The sequence below is a fragment of the Liolophura sinensis genome, chromosome 2 (assembly GCF_032854445.1).
Source record: "Liolophura sinensis isolate JHLJ2023 chromosome 2, CUHK_Ljap_v2, whole genome shotgun sequence".
Lineage (NCBI taxonomy): Eukaryota > Metazoa > Mollusca > Polyplacophora > Chitonida > Chitonidae > Liolophura > Liolophura sinensis.
The window spans coordinates 5377145-5398608 of NC_088296.1; the positions used below are offsets into that span (position 1 = coordinate 5377145).

The following is a 21464-nucleotide window of genomic DNA, read 5'->3' on the forward strand; positions in this document are numbered from 1 at the left end:
TCTTGTCTGCTGTGTTTGTAGGTTTGAGTGTTCTTGTCTGCTGTGTTTGTAGGTTTGAGTGTTCTTGTCTGCTGTGTTTGTAGGTTTGAGCATTTCTTGTCTGCTGTGTTTGTAGGTTTGAGCGTTTCTGGTCAGCTGTGTTTGTAGGTTTGAGCGTTTCTTGTCTGCTGTGTTTGTAGGTTTGAGCGTTTCTTGTCTGCTGTGTTTGTAGGTTTGAGTGTTCTTGTCTGCTGTGTTTGTAGGTTTGAGCGTTTCTTGTCTGCTGTGTTTGTAGGTTTGAGTGTTCTTGTCTGCTGTGTTTGTAGGTTTGAGTGTTCTTGTCTGCTGTGTTTGTAGGTTTGAGCATTTCTTGTCTGCTGTGTTTGTAGGTTTGAGTGTTTCTTGTCTGCTGTGTTTGTAGGTTTGAGTGTTCTTGTCTGCTGTGTTTGTAGGTTTGAGCGTTTCTTGTCTGCTGTGTTTGTAGGTTTGAGTGTTCTTGTCTGCTGTGTTTGTAGGTTTGAGTGTTCTTGTCTGCTGTGTTTGTAGGTTTGAGCATTTCTTGTCTGCTGTGTTTGTAGGTTTGAACATTTCTGGTCGGCTGTGTTTATAGGTTTGAGCATTTCTTGTCTGCTGTGTTTGTAGGTTTGAGCATTTCTTGTCTGCTGTGTTTGTAGGTTTGAGTGTACTTGTCTGCTGTGTTTGTATGTTTGAGCGTTTCTTGTCTGCTGTGTTTGTAGGTTTGAGTGTTCTTGTCTGCTGTGTTTGTAGGTTTGAGCGTTTCTGATCTGCTGTGTTTGTAGGTTTGAGCGTTTCTTGTCTGCTGTGTTTGTAGGTTTGAGCATTTCTTGTCTGCTGTGTTTGTATGTTTGAGTGTTCTTGTCTGCTGTGTTTGTAGGTTTGAGCGTTTCTTGTCTGCTGTGTTTGTAGGTTTGAGCGTTTCTTGTCTGCTGTGTTTGTAGGTTTGAGCTTTTCTTGTCTGCTGTGTTTGTAGGTTTGAGCATTTCTTGTCTGCTGTGTTTGTAGGTTTGAGCGTTTCTGGTCTGCTGTGTTTGTAGGTTTGAGCGTTTCTTGTCTGCTGTGTTTGTAGGTTTGAGCGTTTCTTGTCTGCTGTGTTTGTAGGTTTGAGCGTTTCTTGTCTGCTTTGTTTGTAGGTTTGAGTGTTCTTGTCTGCTGTGTTTGTAGGTTTGAGCGTTTCTTGTCTGCTGTGTTTGTAGGTTTGAGCGTTTCTTGTCTGCTGTGTTTGTAGGTTTGAGCGTTTCTTGTCTGCTGTGTTTGTAGGTTTGAGTGTTCTTGTCTGCTGTGTTTGTAGGTTTGAGCGTTTCTTGTCTGCTGTGTTTGTAGGTTTGAGCGTTTCTTGTCTGCTGTGTTTGTAGGTTTGAGCGGAATCAGTCTATCATCGTGAGTGGCGAATCCGGGGCGGGGAAGACAGTCTCAGCCAAATATGCCATGAGATACTTTGCTACAGTGGGCGGATCGCAGGCGGAGACTCAAGTAGAGCAGAAGGTCCTCGCCTCCAATCCGATCATGGAGGTGGGTGTGGTCAAAGTGAATATATAGGTGTGGCCAGATTGTTTGTGGGCGTGGTCAAAGTGGAAATGTGGACCAGGCTTTTCTAAAATGGGTGTGGAGCAAACATGTGGATGGATGTGGGTTTGGCCAAAGTGGACATTTGAGTTTCATGTTTCCAAAGTGGGTGTGGCTTGCCTAAAATTGATCTGGAACAAGAAGTCCGGGGCCCATATGATAGAAGTGTGCTTAGGATTACGTGCACATACCCTAATTCTTCTCATTTTTTTGATAGATATAAGTTGAAGGCAGAATGTTATATGTATAGTTCTTTTCTAGCTTTTTGGAAAAGTCAAGATATGAGTTTGTTGTTAGATGGACTAATTATGTGAGAAAAAAAGAAACTAAATATTCTTCAAGAGAGCGGACCAGGTGTCCCAAAAATTAGAAGAAATATAGGGGCCGTCCTAGTCACCTTGACTATACATAACCATTTGGGTCTGTGATGGCAAGAATATAAACTCAAAATAATTGACAAATTCTCAATTAAAATGTTAAACAAGTAAAGAAAATAATTTTTTTCCAACATGAAAACAAGTTCCCGCACTATTTCATCATGATGTAAATATCAGAATTCATGCGCTAAATGTTATATCTTTTTCTTTTTCTTCGTGTTACAGGCTATAGGGAATGCAAAGACGATACGGAATGACAATAGCAGTCGTTTTGGGAAATACATCGAGATTGACTTTAGCAAACGTCTCAACATCATAGCTGCTAATATGAGGACATACCTGCTGGAGAAATCAAGGTGAGGAGAGAAAAGGACAAAACTTTCATTGTGGCGGTGGAGTACTTTAGAAGTGAAAATCTTCTAGATGGGTGAAAACCTATCTTAGAAGTCAAAACCCTCATCTGTTTTGGAATGGAAGTGTGTGTCAGAAGTCAAAACCTATGTTAGAAGTCAACCGTCTGTTGTAGAAGTGGAAGCGTGTATTAGAAGTCAAAACCTATTTTAGAAGTCAAAACCCTCATCTGTTTTAGAAGTGGAAGCGGGTATTAGAAGTCAAAACCTATTTTAGAAGTCAAAACTCTCATCTGTTTTAGAAGTGGAAGTGTGTATTAAAAGTCAAATCCCTTGTCTGTTTTAGAAGTGGAAGCGTGCATTAGAAGTCAAACCTATTTTAAAAGTTAAAACCCTCGTCTGTTTAAGAAGTGGAAGTGTGTATTTGATTTATTTATTTATTTATTTGATTGGTGTTTTACGCCGTACTCAAGAATATTTCACTTATACGAAGGCGGCCGGCATTATGGTGGGTGGAAACCGGGCAGAGCCTGGGGGAAACCCACGACCATCCGCAGGTTGCTGGCAGACCTTCCCACTTACGGCCGGAGAGGAAGCTAGCATGAGCTGAACTTGAACTCACAGCGACCGCATTGGTGAGAGATTCCTGGGTCATTACGCTGCGCTAGCGGGCTAACCAACTGAGCCACGGAGGCCCCGTGTGTATTTGAAGTCAAAACGTATTTTAGAAGTAAAAACTAACATTTTTGTTTGGACTTTCCTTCCCTGCAGGGTCGTGTTCCAGGCTCCCGATGAGAGGAACTACCATATCTTCTACCAGTTATGTTCATCAGCTGACTTACCAGAGCTGAAGGCCTTTAAACTACGTGAGTTCACTATAGGCATTTTAGTAGATACGCGGCTGTACGTGGGAAGGTCTGTCAGCAACCTGCGGATGGTTGTGAGTTTCCCCCTGGCTTTGCCCGGTTTCCACCCACCATAATGCTGGCCGCCGTCATATAAGTGAAATATTCTTGAGTACGGCGTAAAACACCAATCAAATAAATAAATAAATTTAGTAGATACACTGGGATGTGATTTTGGAGTAAATTGGCTTATTTCTATGAGTTTGTTTGTTTTTTTTTTCTTGAAAATGTGGAAATGAGGAAGTGGTTTGTAATTGTTGAAAAGTTGCTATAATACAATCGTAATTAAATTATTTTTTGATTTTTAAAATATTTGGCCTATTAACCTCAATCACCCTGGGTAAATTCACGAAAGTTTGATATGTTTCAAATCACACGTTTGTTGATTCAGATTCTTTTATCCACGGTATGAATTACGAATGATTTACTTAAGAAGTTTCTTATATGAACGGCTGAAGTGTTGGCATCAGTTTACCGACTTTACGTGCTTCGTAAAATTCATTTTTTACATACCAAACTTTGGGTGGAATACGGTATTTCTGCACATGCACACACTGTGTGAAAAGCCACAAGTTCTGTGGTAGAGTGATTCTGTGGTACATATACCCTGGGGCGTCAGTATATGTCTGGAGTCCAAAAAAGCCTGTCCGTCACTGCAAGCGAGCCTGTTACTGTCTGTGTGGGCTGCATGTCTGCCTTTCAGTGTCAGGATGTAGGTCTGGTTATTTGTAACTGCTAATATTTTTCGTTTGGCATTTTTTCATTTAGCCTGTGTGTGTCTCTTTCAGTGAATGTTTTTGTCTGCCAGTCTGTTCGCCTGTCTGTCTGATAGCAAGTCCTTCTGTCTGTCTGTCCGTCTGATAGCAAGTCTTTCTGTCTCTTTGTTTGCCTGACTGTCTGGTAGCAAGTCGTTCTGTCTGTCTGTCTGTCTGTCTGTCTGTCTGTCTGTCTGTCTGTTTGTCTGTCTGTCTGTCTGATAGCAAGTCCTTCTGTCTGTCTGTCTGTCTCACAGCAAATCGTTCTGTCTCTCTGTTTACCAGTCTGTCTGATAGCAGATTCTTCATTCTGTCTGTTTGCCTGTCTGTCTGATAGCAAATCCTTCTGTCTGTCTGTCTGTCTGTCTGTCTCATAGCAAGTCCTTCTGTCTCTCTGTTGGCCTGTCTGTTTACGGCAAGTCATTTTCAGTAAATCAAAACTCATTATGAAACGACAAGGCTATAAATTTTTGACTTTTCAAACTGGTTTGTGTGTGAAGTCGATTCTAGCCGGTACCATGGTCTAAAGGTTTTACTGTCTTATCTCTGTTCAAGGTCACCAAGACGAGTTTTACTACACATGTCAAGGTCAGAGTCCGACCATCCGTGATGTGGATGATGCTGAAGACCTGGTTAATACCCGGGCTGCGTTTTCACTTCTAGGTACGTACGAATGTCACCGCAGGGGCTCATTATGTCAGAGTCCTGTTGTAAAATGATAGCATGAATTGATATAGTAAGTGCTTGCGTTTGGGAGTAAGTAAAGTACAAGGGATGGTGGGTAACAATTACTCAACATTAGGTAAACAACATTTCCCAAGTTTCAAAAGGTAAAATAATTGTGGACCTTATTAACTGCATGTACCGCCTTATTGGCACTATGATAAATGACCTTAGGGGGTTTCTCCCATAGACTCGGAAAGTGTATCGTCGTCATATGACTGAAACATTGTTGAGCATGACGTTAAACCCCAAGCGCTCACTCACTCGGAAAGTGTATCCCATGGTTCATTGTGTTGATTGTGGCTCTTACTGACAAGGCGCCACGGGAGGGCATCAGGGGTGCTCAGGGGATTATATGGACAGTTCCCGAATGTAGTATTAAAGCAAGCTCACGTTTCAGTGGACAGTCAGTCTATGCTCCTTCCGCCAACAGTTCATGTTTTCGCAGTTTTAATCATGCTGAATTTAGTACATATATTCTTACTTCACAACAGATGCACCTTGATTGTTTTATGACCGTCTGTGTATGATGAATGGGAGTTTGGGCAAAAACTTCCTGGAGATTGCTTGAACGTGACCACCCATTAGCTTTACACATGTGGAATGGCATGTCAAATATCTCCTAAAATGCAGAGCTCTTCATGTACAAAGCTGTAACAGAACTTAGAACCCTGTGAATCCTTACTTGCAAACTACCAGCACAAGATGTCAAACTGGGTTTACAGCAACAACTTCTAATCAGCAGGGCTCGACATCCGTCGATGGCGGGATTTTTGCTGACGAAAGGCAAAAAAAAAATAATCTTACTATTCGCTGGCGATGCATAAATCGCACATGGGCAAATTTGCATACCGGTAATCATAAATCATGCACTTTTTTTCGTTGTATAGCCAGTCAGTGTTGTGCAAAGTTTTAATACGTCAACAACACGGACAAATCCTGTCTCACTCCCGATATGCCGAGCTGGCATACAGTGCTACCCAAAAGGGGTCAAAGGTAGTCGTGGTAATTTTCGGAAAGCTATGTGTTTAATGGAAGGTTCCCGTTTTCAAATGGGAGGGAACCGAAGGGTAACTTTTCTGCAGTCCCGATTGTAACGAAACAAAATATGCCCATTGAGTGACATTCTTCATTCAGACTATACGGGAGGTTGGTGACAGATACTTTTCAGTGAAATCTGTTTGTACGTGAAATACATGTGTACAAATATTTGTTACATAATGAGGGTTCTGAATGGACAACCGTTCATCAGATAATGCTGTTATGTGACTTCGCACGTTACCCAAACAAGCAGACATTCGCTGTTTCGAGGTCTGCTGTGTATATTGTAGCATTTGTACATAGCTTGTTTGGCATGGCAGTGGATCAAGATTGAGGGTTTGCTATTTACAGGTATGTATTAGTCATCGCCTGACTGGATACTTTCTTCGGTTCAGTTCATGAGTATACATGGGCTGGTCGGGAGACCTGTACTTGCTGTCAGTTACATGTACTTGACCCCACGTGTCACAGATAAGAGACCCCCTGCCCGTCGTCTTGCCGCTGACTCAGGTCGTGGGAAAGTTTACGACAGAAACTGACGGGCGAAACTTTACGTCATTTGACGTATGTCAGTAATAGTTTTGTGCAATATTTTATGAACTCAAAGCTTTAGGCAAAAGATTGGTGGATCAAAGAAAGAAAAAAAAAAGAAGTAAGCTGTTATGATAGTAGGCCTGCATGTACTAGATACACACGTTTTGACGTGTGATTTTACCCCTTGAAGTTGTGTAATGGCACTGTAGCGTCATTCTGTCAATTTTGATCTAGGGTGGTATCTACTACATAGAAAACTAATTAACATGCAGAATTACAGTAGTCTTTCGATTTGCATTCTTGGGTGTCTAATATTGCAAACAGTGGCTGTAGTCTTTATATAACTTACCATGTATAACATGTTTGACAGTTGCATCATGTACATGGTTTTTTCTGTCTCCCAGGTGTTGAAGACAAACAGCAGATGACAATCTTTAGGATCCTGGCAGCCATCTTACATTTTGGGAATGTCCAAATTACAGAGAAAGAAGGCGAGGCCTGTGAAATAGCTGTGAGTTTTCTTTATGATGAAATGTTTGTGTTTTGAGGGATAAATTATGTCTCAAATGTATGCTTTTTCATACCCTTCAGAGCGGTCGATTTAGCGAACATTAAGTTCCTACAGTCCACATGTATATCCAACGGGAACATCTGTGGCTGAGGTGGTTTGCATGATACGTGATGACTTAATGGCATCTCAGCAATTCTGTGAGTTCATGTCCTCAAAGGGGGCCTCATTGCCATGAAACTCATTGCCATGAAATAAGTGACGCATTCTTGGGCATGGTGTTCAGCAACAATCTAAGAAATTTTTTTATTTGTGTATTTTTTTAGTTATTTATTTATTTCTGGTCGACATTTGCTTTTTCCTGATTGTTTGCAATAGTTATAATCCTTTTCTCTCCACAGGCCAATCACAGCCCTCTGTTGACGTCATGTGACCTGCTGGGGGTGGAGGAGTCTCAGCTGAGGATGTGGCTGTGTAACAGGAAGATCAAGACAGTCGGAGAGACCCTCATCAAACCCCTGTCCCTCAGCCAAGTGAGTCGTTTCATGCATGTCCCTGACATGTCCCTCAGCATCTTAATGGCATGATTAGAGGGTCTGCCTCAGAGTTGCGAGATCTGGGGTCAAACCTGGATTGGGTCATAAAAAAGAAATTAAAAAAAAAATTAAAAAGTGTTTACTTGTTGCTGTCGGGCTTGGCTCTAAGCAGTGAGAGAATAGAGGAAGAAAACAGAACTGGTTGGACCGGTGTCCATATAACGTGACTGGTTGGGCTGTCATATCTGGTGTCTTCGGCATGATGCTTCAGTGGGTTCAGCTTTTTGGTAGCATGGACTCGCTCTCCTACAAAAAGACACAGTATCTGTGCACCTAGTAATGACTCTTCATCATCATATGACTAAAAAATTGTTAAGTATTATATAAAAACCCAAGCATACATACACATGTACCTGTTAATCTAGTACCTGGCCACTAGTTATCTTCCACAGCCTCCCCCCGCCCCGTAACATAATTACAGAAATATGATTTCTTCAAAGTGTACCAAGAACTAGTAAGCATCAAGACGACTTAATAAGCAAAGTAAAAGTATTCCTTTGTAACTGCTGCATAATGTGACGGCATATATTTGAATCGGGTGTATTCTGTAACATTGGTTTAGATTTGAAATGAAAGATTCTAATCCTTGGGGTCTCTTACAGGCGTTACTGGCCCGGGATGCTCTCTCCAAAAGAATTTATGCCAAAGTGTTTGATTGGATCGTGACCCAGATCAACAAGGCCCTGTGGAGCCAACAAAAACCTCACAAGTTCATTGGAGTCCTTGATATTTACGGGTTTGTATTTACTGCTCGTCTGTCTGTCTGTATAAAGTGATGTACTATTTCATAGGGTGCGCACAGTCCTTGAAACTTGTTGAAAGTGCTTGAAAAATACAATTTCATTTTCAAGTGCTTGAAAGTCATTAAAAAAGACAACTCCTTGAAAATCTTAATTTGCCCCGAACTTAAATATTGCCTGCTGACTGCCGAGTCTGTATATCAGGAGCTCGCTGATAATTCTCCCATAATCAAGGCTTCCACTGGCACTCGCCATTGTCGCAAATTTAGAACAATTTTTGAAATGGCGATAAAATTTGAAAAAATAGGAATGTTTTTGGTGAGAAAAAATACAAACATTATACAAAATTTACCATAAGAGTTTTCTGGGGTTTTTAGCAGATTTTCGCAATTTTTGGAATGAAAATAATCCACTGATTTCATTTCAAATGGCCTCATCCTGGTGAAACAACAATGACACAGTCGTATGGCTATTACTTGACAGAAATCTACAAAGGAGGTTCAGCATTGTTGCAAGTTGACTTACATCAAATAATGCTTTAAATCATTTTTGTTAAATAACGATTGAGAATCATGGCATTTTGGGGGATGCCAATTGTAAAAAAAAAAAAAAAATATCATGGGAAATAAATCAAGGTAGAATTACACCTGTAAATGAAGTTACCTCCCATGAAAAATTTAAAGTTTTCCACTTAATAAACAATTTTTTTGGGATCTGAAGTAAATTAAATGTTTCAGAATATGTGCCGTTACATAAATGTGTACGCCGTCTGGTTTTCTCCTGTCAGACTGTGTTACTCCAATGTACTAATCATAATGTTGCATTTAAATAAACTCAATTTACAAATTAATTTCGTAACAAATTTTCTGATAGAGGAAACTATATTTTACTAGGATCCTACAGATAGGTTCAAAAAAGGGTTGATTTTTTTTTTTTTCAAAAACATTTTTTTTTCAAGCATTGGTCCATTATTTTGAGGGCAAGTGGTCTAAATGTAACGTTTGATAAACTCCAGATATAGCTGGAAGAGACCAGACTGATTCTAGCAGCTGCACCTAGGCAGATAAAAAGGAATTACAGATGGAGACCTACAAGAGTCTTGGCCGCTAAGGAAGTACGGCTAAAGAAAAATAGTATTTACTACAAAATCTGATGAGTGGCTAAAGTGACTTGCTAAAAAAATACTGACCCAGAGGAAGCCCTGCATAATGATATATGGCGTTCTTTTTTTTTTTTACTGAGCCATGGCCGGGTCATAGAATCTTTAGTCCTCTTTTATAACCTGACCCTTGTTTTATGGATGCAACTCTGATCTATTTTTTGGCGTTCAGTTTTAGATATTAAGTTCTGATTAAGGTTAGTTTTTATTCTGTCTTTACAGGTTTGAAACATTTGAATTGAATAGTTTTGAACAGTTTTGCATAAATTATGCAAATGAAAAACTCCAGCAACAGTTTAACATGGTGAGTGTACTCTGCTTTTATAAAAATTGTGTGTTTTTTTTTTGTTTTTACGATTAAGTGTTAAACGTTGAAATGAATGATGAGAAGTGTCATTTTGAAAATTGAATATTTGAATTGGTAAGTTTTAATGTGTCACAAGTGATTGGAAAGATTTATTTATTTATTTGATTAGTGTTTTACGCCGTACTCAGAAATGTTTCACTTATACGACGACAGCCAGCATTATGGTGGGAGGAAACCAGTCAGGACATGGGAAACTTCATGACCATCCGCAGGCTGCTGCCAGACCTTCCCACTTACGGCCAATGAGGAAGCTACCATGAGCTGGACTTAAACTCACAGCGACCACATTGGCCTGTAGAAGTCTGTATATCCAGAGAGTATTAAACCAGACTTCATGATCTTTCCCTAGTTTATTGTCAAGTACCAATTTTTAGAGAAAGCACGATAAACTGTTGCCAAATGACAATTACAAGCATTTTCACCTGCATGGCATGCAAATTTTATACTAGTTGGTGAAGTTCACCAATTTTTGGAGGCAACCTACGGATGGTCATGGGTTTCCCCATGGTTCTGCCCGGTTTCCTCCCACCATAATGCAATCCGCCGTCATATAAGTGGAATATTCTTTAGTAAGGCGTGAAACGCCAATCAAATAAAATGAACAAGTCAAATTTCTAGAAAAGGGTCCCTGCTGTCTTTTTTATTTTAGGATTAATTATTGAAAGTTGATCTGAAATTATATTTCTCCGTCTTGGAGAGCAGGATGTGTCTAATTGTTTAAATGCACATCTTGTCACAGCTGGCGTTCAAGGAGAAGGTTCAATGCCGTCCTTAGGCATGTTCAGCAGGGAATTTCTAGATTTCCCCACCCCCATTTTCCCTGAGGCTTTCGTGACGAAAAAACAATCTGTTTGCTCCTGGAGTCAAATGCACAGTGTTCATTGAAAGCCACTTGAATTCCACCAATATTGCAAATCTCTGCAAGAACCTACTATGGGAAGGCTGTGCAGTAACTTGCCAAAGGTCTGTGATTTTTCAATTGGAGGTGGCCTCCGTGGCTCAGTTGGTTAGCGCGCTAGTGCAGCATAATGACCCAGGAGCCTCTCTCCAGTGCGGTTGTTTTGAGTTAGATCCAGCTCATACTGGCTTCCTCTTCAGCCGTACGTGGGAAGGTCTGCCACCAACGGTTGTGGGTTTCCCCCGGTTTCCTCCCACCATAATGCTGGCCGCCGTTGTATAAGTGAAATATTCTTGAGTACGGCGTAAAACACCAATCAAATAAGTAAGTAAATAAATCATAAATTGGACTACCATGGAAAACAGGTTTGACATCTCGGGCTACAGGCTGCGGACAGGCAATGCTATGTTCACCATTCTGAAATACATGTATATAGGATAAAAATAAAAAAAAAACATTTTATCCTTTGTTTGACAGCACGTTTTCAAATTAGAACAAGAAGAGTACGTCAGAGAGCAGATTGAGTGGTCATTTATCGATTTCTATGACAACCAACCTTGTATAGATCTGATAGAACAGAAGCTGGGGATTTTGGATTTGCTGGATGAGGAATGTAAGGTGAGTACACCATTGACAGGGCAGAAAATGAAAGTGAAAGTCAAGTGTGGGACAAGAGTGAAAGTACAAGTAGCCTTCAGACAACAAGTCAAGAATGCGAGAAAAGTGAAAGCAAATGTTATCTTAAGCAAAAAAAGAAACTGTCTTTACTTTGAACATACATACTTGCAGATTTAAAATTATTTAAGATTATTTTGTTACTTTAGAGGAAAGTCTAACTAGCAATTTGAACACACTTATGAATTAAAAAGGAGAAAGACTATTTTGTTACTACAAATCAAAACGTGAGTAACTGTCCAACATGTGCTGTTTCATCATGAATTGTTTGTAACACATCATATGCACCTGTGGATAGTGTGACGTCATACGTGACATCTTGTACGGTGTTGTGTGTTGTTATTGGAAACCTGGGTGTATAAAAGTTCCTATTTTTGTTTTAAGATATCATTTTGAACTCAAGATTACAACATCATACATGTCATGTAGCACAGTGTTTCTTTTTCAACACCATGGCATCGACATGTGAAATATCAAAACAAAATGTAGTAAAGAAAATGATGTGAAATATCACTTCTATCTGTGAAAGAAACCCTGATATTTCACTTTTATACAATTACTAAACAGTGCTAATTTTACAAGGTGTTTTTCTTTTAGGGGCCTCTATGGTTCAATTGGTTAGCGTGCTAGCGCAGCGTAATGACCCAGGAGTCTCTCACCATTGCTGTCGCTGTAAGTTAAGTCCAGGTCATGCTGGCTTCCTCTCCAGCCGTTCGTGGGAAGGTCTGCCAGCAACTTGCAGATGGTCGTGGGTTTCCCCCGGGCTCTGCCTGGTTTCCACCCACCATAATGCTGGTCGCCGCCGTATAAGGGAAATATTCCTGAGTACGGAGTAAAACACCAATCAAATAAATAAGTAAATCGTTTTCTTTTACATCATCTGTGCTCAGATGCCGAAAGGATCCGATAAGAACTGGTGTCAGAAGCTGTATGACAAACACCTGAAGAAATCTGAGCATTTTGAGAAACCCAGAATGTCCAACATGGGCTTCATCATCAACCACTTCGCGGACAAGGTCCTGTACGACGCTGACGGATTCCTGGAGAAGAATCGAGACACTGTCTTAGAAGATCATATTAATATTCTCAAGGCTTCGGAGGTGAGAGCTTGTTAATGCTATTCGTACAGTGAGTGTACCGTACAACTCAGGCTATCAGTCAGTTGTTTACCGCTCGTATCACACTCAGAGTATTTGTTTCTGTGATGACGTCATCATGTATTTGTTTCTGTGATGACGTCATCATGTATTTGTTTCTGTGATGACATCATCATGTATTTGTTTCTGTGATGACGTCATCATGTACTTGGCCCTGTGATGACGTCATCATGTATTTGTTTCTTTGATGATGTTATCATGTATTTGTTTCTATGATGACGTCATCATGTATTTGTTTCTGTGATGACGTCATCATGTACTTGGTTCTGGGATGACGTCATCATGTACTTGGTTCTGGGATGATGTCATTATGTATTTGATGGTGTTTCTGTTACCTCCTGCTAGGTGGAGCTGGTCTCTGAGCTGTTCATGGAAACTGAAGACCAGCCAGATAAGAGAGGACGAGGCCATTCCTTCACCATCAAGCCCATGAGGGAGACCCCTCGTGGGGCTGTCAAGGAGCACAGGCGATCCGTGGGGTCACAGGTCAGTAAAATCCACTACTAAAGGAATAATCGACAATAAAACCAATCTAGAACACATGATGAGTACTCTTGTTAATACGAAACTGTTGTACATACATTGTACCCTATTTCTGTTTGACATAGATCTTGTGTAGACAAATTTTTATGCTGCTTCTAATGTTCTCCTTGTGCAGTTCCGGGACTCCTTGCATTTACTTATGGAAACCCTGAATGCGACAACGCCTCACTACATCCGCTGTATCAAACCTAACGATCTCAAGGAGGCCTTCACGTGAGTATGGTCAGCTTGTTAGCAGGACAGGCCGATCATAACCCAGAATCTTGCACTATATATATAGTCAGGGTTCAGGATATATAGTCAGGGCTCAGGATATATAGTCAGGGTTCAGGATATATAATCAGGGTTCAGGATATATTGTCAGGGCTCAGGATATATAGTCAGGGTTCAGGATATATAGTCAGGGTTCAGGATATATAATCAGGGTTCAGGATATATAGTCAGGGTTCAGGATATATGATCAGGGTTCAGGATATATAGTCAGGGCTCAGGATATATAATCAGGCTTCAGGATATATAGTTAGGGTTCAGGATATATAGTCAGGGTTCAGGATATATAGTCAGGGTTCAGTATATATAGTCAGGGTTCAGGATATATAGTCAGGGTTCAGGATATATAATCAGGGTTCAGGATATATAGTCAGGGTTCAAACTGTAACAAAATTGCTGTGCTCATGTACCACAACACCCATTTCAAAATCATGATGGGGAGCCAGGGATTCATAGACGACAGCTTAGTCATGTTTTATGGTGTTGATTTTTTTCTCTCAATGAAGAACCAATTTGTCAATTTAGTGGAATTACTGTATTTGACCATCAACATTTTTAAGATTATGATACAACCATTGTACAACAATCATCTTTTTAAGATGTTGGCACTCAAGCTTTACAGCATTTCACGTTTTTTATCATTTTAGCACATAGAAAATGTTGAAATTTTTTAACACTTGCTTTAAAGACAAAAGAATAGAAATTTACTATGTATAAGCTAAGGCTAAATTATATAGTGTGTTTCATTTCAGGATGCAGGGGCCTCTGTGGCTAAGTTGGTTAGCGCGCTAGCGCAGCGTAATGACCCAGGAGCCTCTCACCAATGCGGTCGCTGTGAGTTCAAGTCCAGCTCATGCTGGCTTCCTCTCTGGTCGTATGTGGGAAGGTCTGCTAGCAACCTGTGGATGGTTCCCCTGGGCTCTGCCCGGTTTCCTCCCACCATAATGCTGGCCGCCGTCGTATAAGTGAAATATTCTTGAGTAAGGCGTAAAACAATAAATAAATTGTTTCAGGATGCATGAGTCGTCATGTAATATGCCATCTATCAGGGTAGCACATGTCCACAGAAAGACATCGGAACTTGTACTCTAATAATTGAAATCATTTTTTCATTTATTTTACTAGGTTTGAGCCAAAGCGAGCAGTAGAACAGTTGAGAGCCTGTGGTGTCCTGGAAACCATTCGCATCAGTGCAGCTGGTTACCCATCTAGGTTTGTAGTTATTGAACTTTTCACTAGCTAGTAATACATAAAGGCGCAACAACAACAGAGTATTTGGAAGATGGTTACATTTAGAGCTGTGTTTCCAAGGACTTGCGATTGCAATTTTTCACTTACTCGTCTGTTAATTATTGTGAAAATGGGAAATACATAAAGAGCTTTCACAGAGGTTAACTCGTCTGTCAGTTGTTGTGAGAATGGGAAATACATAAAGAGCTTCCACAGAGATTAATTCGTCTGTTAATTATTGTGAGAATGGGAAATATATAAAGAGCTTCCACGGAGATTAACTCGTCTGTTAATTATTGTGAGAATGGGAAATATATAAAGAGCTTCCACAGAGATTAACACACATGTATATAGAGCTAATCGAACATGACCTATATTTAATGCATCAAAGGAGGATTTATTTGCTAGTATGGATTTAATGACGAGAGAGTAGATTACACAGGTAAAAGCAGTTGTCAACACAGACAGGCCATGGAATGCGTGAGGCAATTGCAAAACTAACGCAGACGTAATCACATGTTCGTGGAAACACACCCCGGCCAGTGAAATCCGGACTGTACTCATGCAAATCACATCAGTTACGGACTGACTCTAATGTTAATACTTGAATGACTGGCTGACTGCGTGTCAGTCCATTTTGCATTTCACAAAGTAGTTAAAAAAAAAAAAAACCATAACCGATTGTTCCAGTGCTGCTGGTTACACGTTAATCCAGGTACCCTCACAAATGTTGGTGACCCCATTTTGGAGACTTTTTCAAACCTGCTTGATGGTTGGAATTTTGGACTTTTTCATAAATCTCCAAAGGCTAAATTGATTATAGTGAACAAGGCAAGATATGTCTGTGAAATCTTTGGACAAATTAGCTGTAATTAGACCATGTACATGAGCTTTGTGTAACCAAGCTTTGTGTAACCAAGCTCTGGTGCTTCATGTTTGTGTCAAACATCCCATGTTATCTCATTAAATGTAATTAAAAATGCACAGCATGGAGAGTAAAACCAGAGCAGCAAAGACAGTGTGACAGCTGGCAAACGGTCACATGTAACCAGTGAAATACAGCCTCTTGTCAATTTACCTCAGGCAGGGTTTTATTCTGATTGTTTATGTAAATGCATAAGTGCATGCAATAGCAATTTAGATGCCCCATCGTCACTCAGTCAGCCAGTCAGGGTTAACCTGTACAATGTGTGTTTCAGATGGAGCTATGCCGAGTTCTTCCAGCGATATCGTGTCCTGGCTAAGTCAGGTGACATCAAGAGAGATAACCCAAGGAAAACTTGTGAGAACATCCTGCAGAAACTGATACAGGTTAGGTTACTTTTGTCTCGATGAGAACATTCTCCAGAAAATCCTCCTCTGAGAAAGCGTTTGCCTATGTGAGAATGTTCTGAACAAAGTTCCCCTATGAGAAAACTTTTATCTCTGCGAGAATGTTGTCTGAAAAATCCTTCTGTGAGAAACCTTTTGTCTCTGTGAGAATATTCTCTAGAAAATCCTCCTGTGGGAAAACTTCTGTTTCTGTGAGAATATTATGTGGAAAATTCTCCTGTGAGAAATCTTTTGTCTCTGTGAGAATATTCTCTAGAAAATCCTCCTGTGAGAAAACTTCTGTTTCTGTGAGAATATTGTGTGGAAAATTCTCCTGTGAGAAATCTTTTGTCTCTGTGAGAATATTGTGTGGACATTCTCCTGTGAGAAATCTTTTGTCTCTGTGAGAATATTGTCTGGAAAATTCTCCTGTGAGAAAACTTTTGTCTGTGTGAGAACATTTTTCAGAACCCGATATTTCAGCAGTTGTAAAAGTTACTTGATCTAAAGATGAAGAAATGAGTTGGGGGTCAGGAGTGCTGTCATCCTGATTCTGTAGACGTCCTGGTTTTTGTGACAAAGAAGACTGCACGTTTAAGCTTTCACTTCAGGATACCATGTGCGTGTTGTGCAGTATTGAGCAGGAAGTTACTGTGAAGGTTTAAATTTTGTGCTATTGAAGAGCCGCTGGACAATAACATGTATGTGCAGTTATGAATTTGGCTGGGTAACTTTACCATCCATGACCAGATGTGAAATATGTTGTGAAATTAATATAACCTGGATTTGTGTACTGAGATATAAGAGAACTGATAATTAATTCAAGAAAATGAAAACATGTTTTTTTTTTTTTTTGTCTTTAGGATCCTGACAAGTATCGATTTGGAAAGACAAAGATATTTTTCCGCGCGGGCCAGGTGGCTTTCCTAGAGAAACTTCGCTCAGACAAGCTGCGTGCCGCAGGAGTGATGATACAGAAACATGTGAGGGGTTGGCTACAGAAGAACCGCTACCAGAAAATACAGCGCACTGTACGGCTTATACAGTGTTATGGCCGCGGACTGCTGGCCAGGAGGTAAGCACAGGGATAGGGGTTTGGGTCAAGGAGAGGGGCTTGGGTGTAGGGCTGATGCAGAAACATGTGAAGGGTTGGCTACAGAAGAACCGCTACTGGAAAATACAGCGCACTGTTTGCTTTATACAGTGTTATGGCTGTGAAGTGCTGGCCAGGAGGTAAGCACATGGATAGGGGCTTGGGTCAAGGAGAGGGGTTTGGGTCAAGGAGAGGGGCTTGGGTGTGGGGCTGATACAGAAACATGTTTGTATGTATTCCTGTGCGTTACTGTCTGTGGATTGACAGTACCGAAACAACATTAATGTGACTCATCTAAATGTATTATAAATGGTCTTAAGTTTTGTCCATGATTAATTTTGCTAAATTCAAATGTTCAGAATGCTCAGCTTAGACGGTTTTTTTTGACACTCATTTGGAAGGCATGATGATAGCCTGTTGGAAAGCTGTATGTTTCATCGTCACTGTAATTCCTCTCTTCAACCTTTTCACATGTCTGCAAGGTGTTTATTCAGACATATTCTGAAGGCTTTATTCTGTGCAGAGTGATAATTATAATTAAAATGAAAAGGTTGAGGAATAAGGGTTATATTTATATTTAATAACATTTATTTGTCTGTGAAAATGCACTCTTTTGGGCGAAATTTTGGGTGACTTAATTGAACCAGTATTTAATAAAAAAAGTCTGGTACAGGTGTGTCTGAAGCAATTTGAAAGTGGTACAACTATCGGTCGACTATCCCAGCGCAAAAGGCGAGGGTCCACAGGCTCTCTAGGCCCCGGAAGCTTTGGGTGCTAGACGGCTGGAGATGCCCTGAAATTGTGTTACGGGGTTTTTACTCTTCACATAGATCCTTAGTCTACAGCGCACATGTGCGAACGTGGGCCTTTTTTTGTTGGTCATAATTAAATTGGTCCAACTTTACTTTGCTTTTGTTTTTTTGTTACTTTCTTTTAAACTTTTTTAAATAAAAAGTTGTACAGGCATGACCGCACTACTTCCGTCGCCACTGTGGTGTAATATTTAACTGACCCCTGATTTGTTACAGACATGCTCTGTTCTTGCGACAAACCAAAGCTGCCACAAGAATCCAGAAGACGTGGCGAGGATTCAAACTACGCAGAAAGTTCCTGTCCAATCAACAGGCTGCCATCAAAATACAGGTATAAATCATATTGTGATACTTTTCTGTGGAATTAACAAGACAGTTAAAGTAAATGATAACACTGACCTGATATATATGTCAAATGAAAACACTGTCCATGACAATAGTTTGAAATAGTTTTTAGACCTTTTTCAATCCAGTACACATCTTTGAAACATTTCTACGGTGACCTGTTCTAACGGTATTGGAACCAGTGACGTGACATCAGGTTTTTGCCACTCAGCACACACAGACTCGTACGTATTTCATCATACAAAATCCCTGTACATATATATCTATTAATACATTTGCTGCTGTGAGTTCAAGTCCAGCTCATTCTGTCTTCCAGCAACCTGCGGATGGTCGTGGGTTTCCCCCAAGGTCTGCCCAGTTTTCTTCCACCATAATGCTGGCTGCCCTCCTATAAGTGAAATATTCTTGAATGTGGCGTAAAACATCAATCAGATAAATAAAATAAATAAATTAATACATTTGCTAAATGCACCTTGAATAAAATGATCACAAGTATAAAATGTGGATGTGACGTCACTGATACCCTCTGCATAGCTCAAGACCGTTGTAGAATCTAATCTTTAAAACACTTTTACTCTTTTGAAAAATATTCTAGAAAAATAAATCAAACTATTTTCCTGGACAGTGTTTGATGGACTTTTACAATGCTCTGTACGGCTGATGCAGTGTTCTGTTATATACATCAATTTAGTATTTTCTTTGCCTTTTAAATGTATGGCAAGTCCCTTACTGGATCTTTTGTTTATAGAGTTTGTCTGTACTGCAGCTTATCTGCCCCTGACTAGTGGCCTTGAGTCCAAATTCTGTCTGATTTGACTGTGGCCTTACATTTGTCTTCTAGCTGATGAACTGAATGTAACAAAATGTCAAAGATTGATGATTTAAACTGTTGAAATTGGCCTCTTTTCTGAACGAAGTTTTTTTGCCCTGAGTTAAACCTTAATGTACAGTGCATGGTCTCCAACCAGAAAACTAAAGGCTCTCGTCTATAGGGAAATACTGTTAAGGACAGAGTTAAGCACCCATGAGTATATGTCTGTGGAAAACAACAACTAAGAGCTTGCCAAAATATTAAAATGTCAACAGTATGTTCAGTTGGAATATATACATGTATGTTTTTGCGTTATGCAATCAATCCCTTCTGGGCGCAGTGACCTCTCAGCCTCTAAGCAATGTGGTCGTTGTGAGGTGCAGCTCATGCTGACTTCCTCTGCGGCTGTATGTGGGAAGGTCTGCCAGCAACTTGCAGATGGTCGTGGGTTTCCCGAGAGTTCTGTCCAGTTTCCTCCCACCGTAATGCTGGCTGCTGACGTATAAGAGAAATGTTCCAATCTTGAAACAGTTATAAAATAAACCAAATAAATAAATAAATCAATTCCTTCTGTTTCAGTCCTCAGCCCGGCGCCTGTTTGCCCCGTCGGCGTTTCCGCAGTGCGCGTGACAATGCCAAAGCGGTGGTCATCCAGAAGTGTGTGCGTGCCTGGCGTCTGAGGAAGCAATACAAGCGCGTGGTGCACGGGATCGTCCTGCTGCAGAGTCATTTCCGCAGGCGCTGCGCCAAGAAGGAACTCAAGCAGCTTAAGGTAAGATATTTATTTATTTATTTATATATTTATTTATATATTTATTTATTTATTCGTTTATTTTTTTTATTTATTTAAAGCTCAGCGGGCCCATAGGTTTTAATTACGAAGTCGAAATCATTGAACAAGATAACAAAAATTTAAGAAAAAACAAAAAAAGAGATGTGATGTCAGGATTGATATCTCAAAAGGTACTGCATTTATTGATCTCGGGGTTTGCACACATGTAGAGCACAATAATACCAGGGGGATACTCCATTGTTTATGTGGTGTTTGCATACGGAATACTGCCAATGTCCCAAATTCTTGACTTAGTGTATTGTGTATTAGAATCAAAGCTGAACACAATGTTAGGGGTGGTATCTCAAAAAGTATTGTATGTATTGACCTGAAGTTTTAAATGCATATAAAGCAGAATGACACAAGGAGGATGTTCCAGCGCTGATGCTCTGTGAGCGTATTAATTACCGTAAATTACCAAATTCACATTTTCAGTACTTGATGTATTAAGCTGTAGGTTTGCATTCATGTGATTCCTACAGGTGAGCTCTTTGGTAGCCTTGCTAAGAAATCTATGTTTATTTTACTCTTTTGATCTGTTGATTGCTCAGTCAATCTGTCCAGCGTTTGATATCAGTTACTGAGGAGCTTGAGTGCATAGATTTTTGCCATTTGCCGAGAGGTTTATTTATTTATTTGATTGATTGGTGTGTCATGTCATACTCAAGAATATTTTACATATACGCCAGTATTATGGTGGGAGGGAAGGTAGGGGTTTTGTTGCTAAATTGACAGGGCGATATGAGAAGTATTTTTTTTGCTGTGATTATGATTTTGAAATGATTTATTTATTGATTTACTTATTTCCTTCTTTGATGTTTTACATGATACTCAAGAATATTTCACGCATACGATGGCAGCCAGCATTATGGTTGTAGAAAACTGGGCAGAGCCCGGCTGAAACCCACAACCATCCGCAGGTTGCTGCAGACCTTCCCAAGTTCGGGCGGAGAGGAAGCCAGCATGAGGTGGACTTGAACTCGCAGCGACTGTTTTGGTGGATATGTTTTTTTTAGGGCCTTCTGTTGTTTATTTTCAGATTGAGGCTAAGTCTGTGGAGCACATCAAAGTGGTTAACAAAGGCCTGGAGAATAAGATCATTGAGTTACAACAACGACTGGATAGCAAAGTGAGTTAGATCATACCTGGCTTTACTACTGCAGTGACGATGTTGTAGAGCTTTTGTTACAAAACTTCATGAGGTATTATTCTGGGAAGGTTTTCATAAAAAATGATATCTATAGGTTTATGAGGATATTATGTAAACATGATGTACAAAGATTCATGAAGATGGCCTTTGAATTACCCAGATACTGGGTCTGATCATGTCCAGGGCCTTAGATTCAGTGGTCAGCATTAACGGGATAGGCCAATTAGTGGTTGGCTTGATTTCACTTATCGTTTGGTGGGATGTGGTGTCTGGTGTCTTCAGCCCGATGTTCCATTGAGGCAGCACTGTGAATGTCTTGACGTGGGGACTGTTTAAAGTTATGATGAATTAGCACAGGAGAAATAAGGAGACATAGTTAGGTTGTGCAAGGATGAACACTCATAAAGTCACTGGCCAGTTGTTCCGATGCCCATGCTGGTAGAGAGTGATCCATACTGTCTAAGTTTTAAGACTTTGAGTTTGAATCCAGCTCTGTATGGTTCGTTTGAGCTTGCACCAAGAGATTTTTCTGGAACCAAATGCAGATCAGAGATATGTTTTTTTATGCTGCCAAATGTGCAATAATTTGGCAAGGATACTTGTAGTTTTTGTTTTCAATTCCAGATATTTTGTAGACCTTCAGATCACATGCCTGTTTTAATCAAGATTACCTGGCCCTGGGATCACGAAAGTGGTTTTAGACTTGTCAGAATTTTAGA

The 21464-nt window shown here is 40.2% G+C and overlaps 1 protein-coding gene across 1 annotated transcript in view; it reads left to right on the forward strand.

Annotated features, from left to right (window-relative positions):
- Positions 1–21464, forward strand: part of LOC135462873 (unconventional myosin-Va-like) — an 87924-nt gene that overhangs the window by 18844 nt on the left and 47616 nt on the right. Inside the window, 18 exon segments of the mRNA XM_064740166.1 lie at positions 1353–1509; positions 2166–2296; positions 3062–3156; positions 4506–4613; positions 6653–6759; positions 7158–7289; positions 7955–8088; positions 9474–9555; positions 10994–11134; positions 12082–12291; positions 12694–12834; positions 13007–13104; positions 14287–14373; positions 15591–15702; positions 16566–16777; positions 17824–17938; positions 19350–19535; positions 20635–20724. Of these exon segments, the coding sequence (XP_064596236.1) occupies positions 1353–1509; positions 2166–2296; positions 3062–3156; positions 4506–4613; positions 6653–6759; positions 7158–7289; positions 7955–8088; positions 9474–9555; positions 10994–11134; positions 12082–12291; positions 12694–12834; positions 13007–13104; positions 14287–14373; positions 15591–15702; positions 16566–16777; positions 17824–17938; positions 19350–19535; positions 20635–20724 (2338 nt within the window).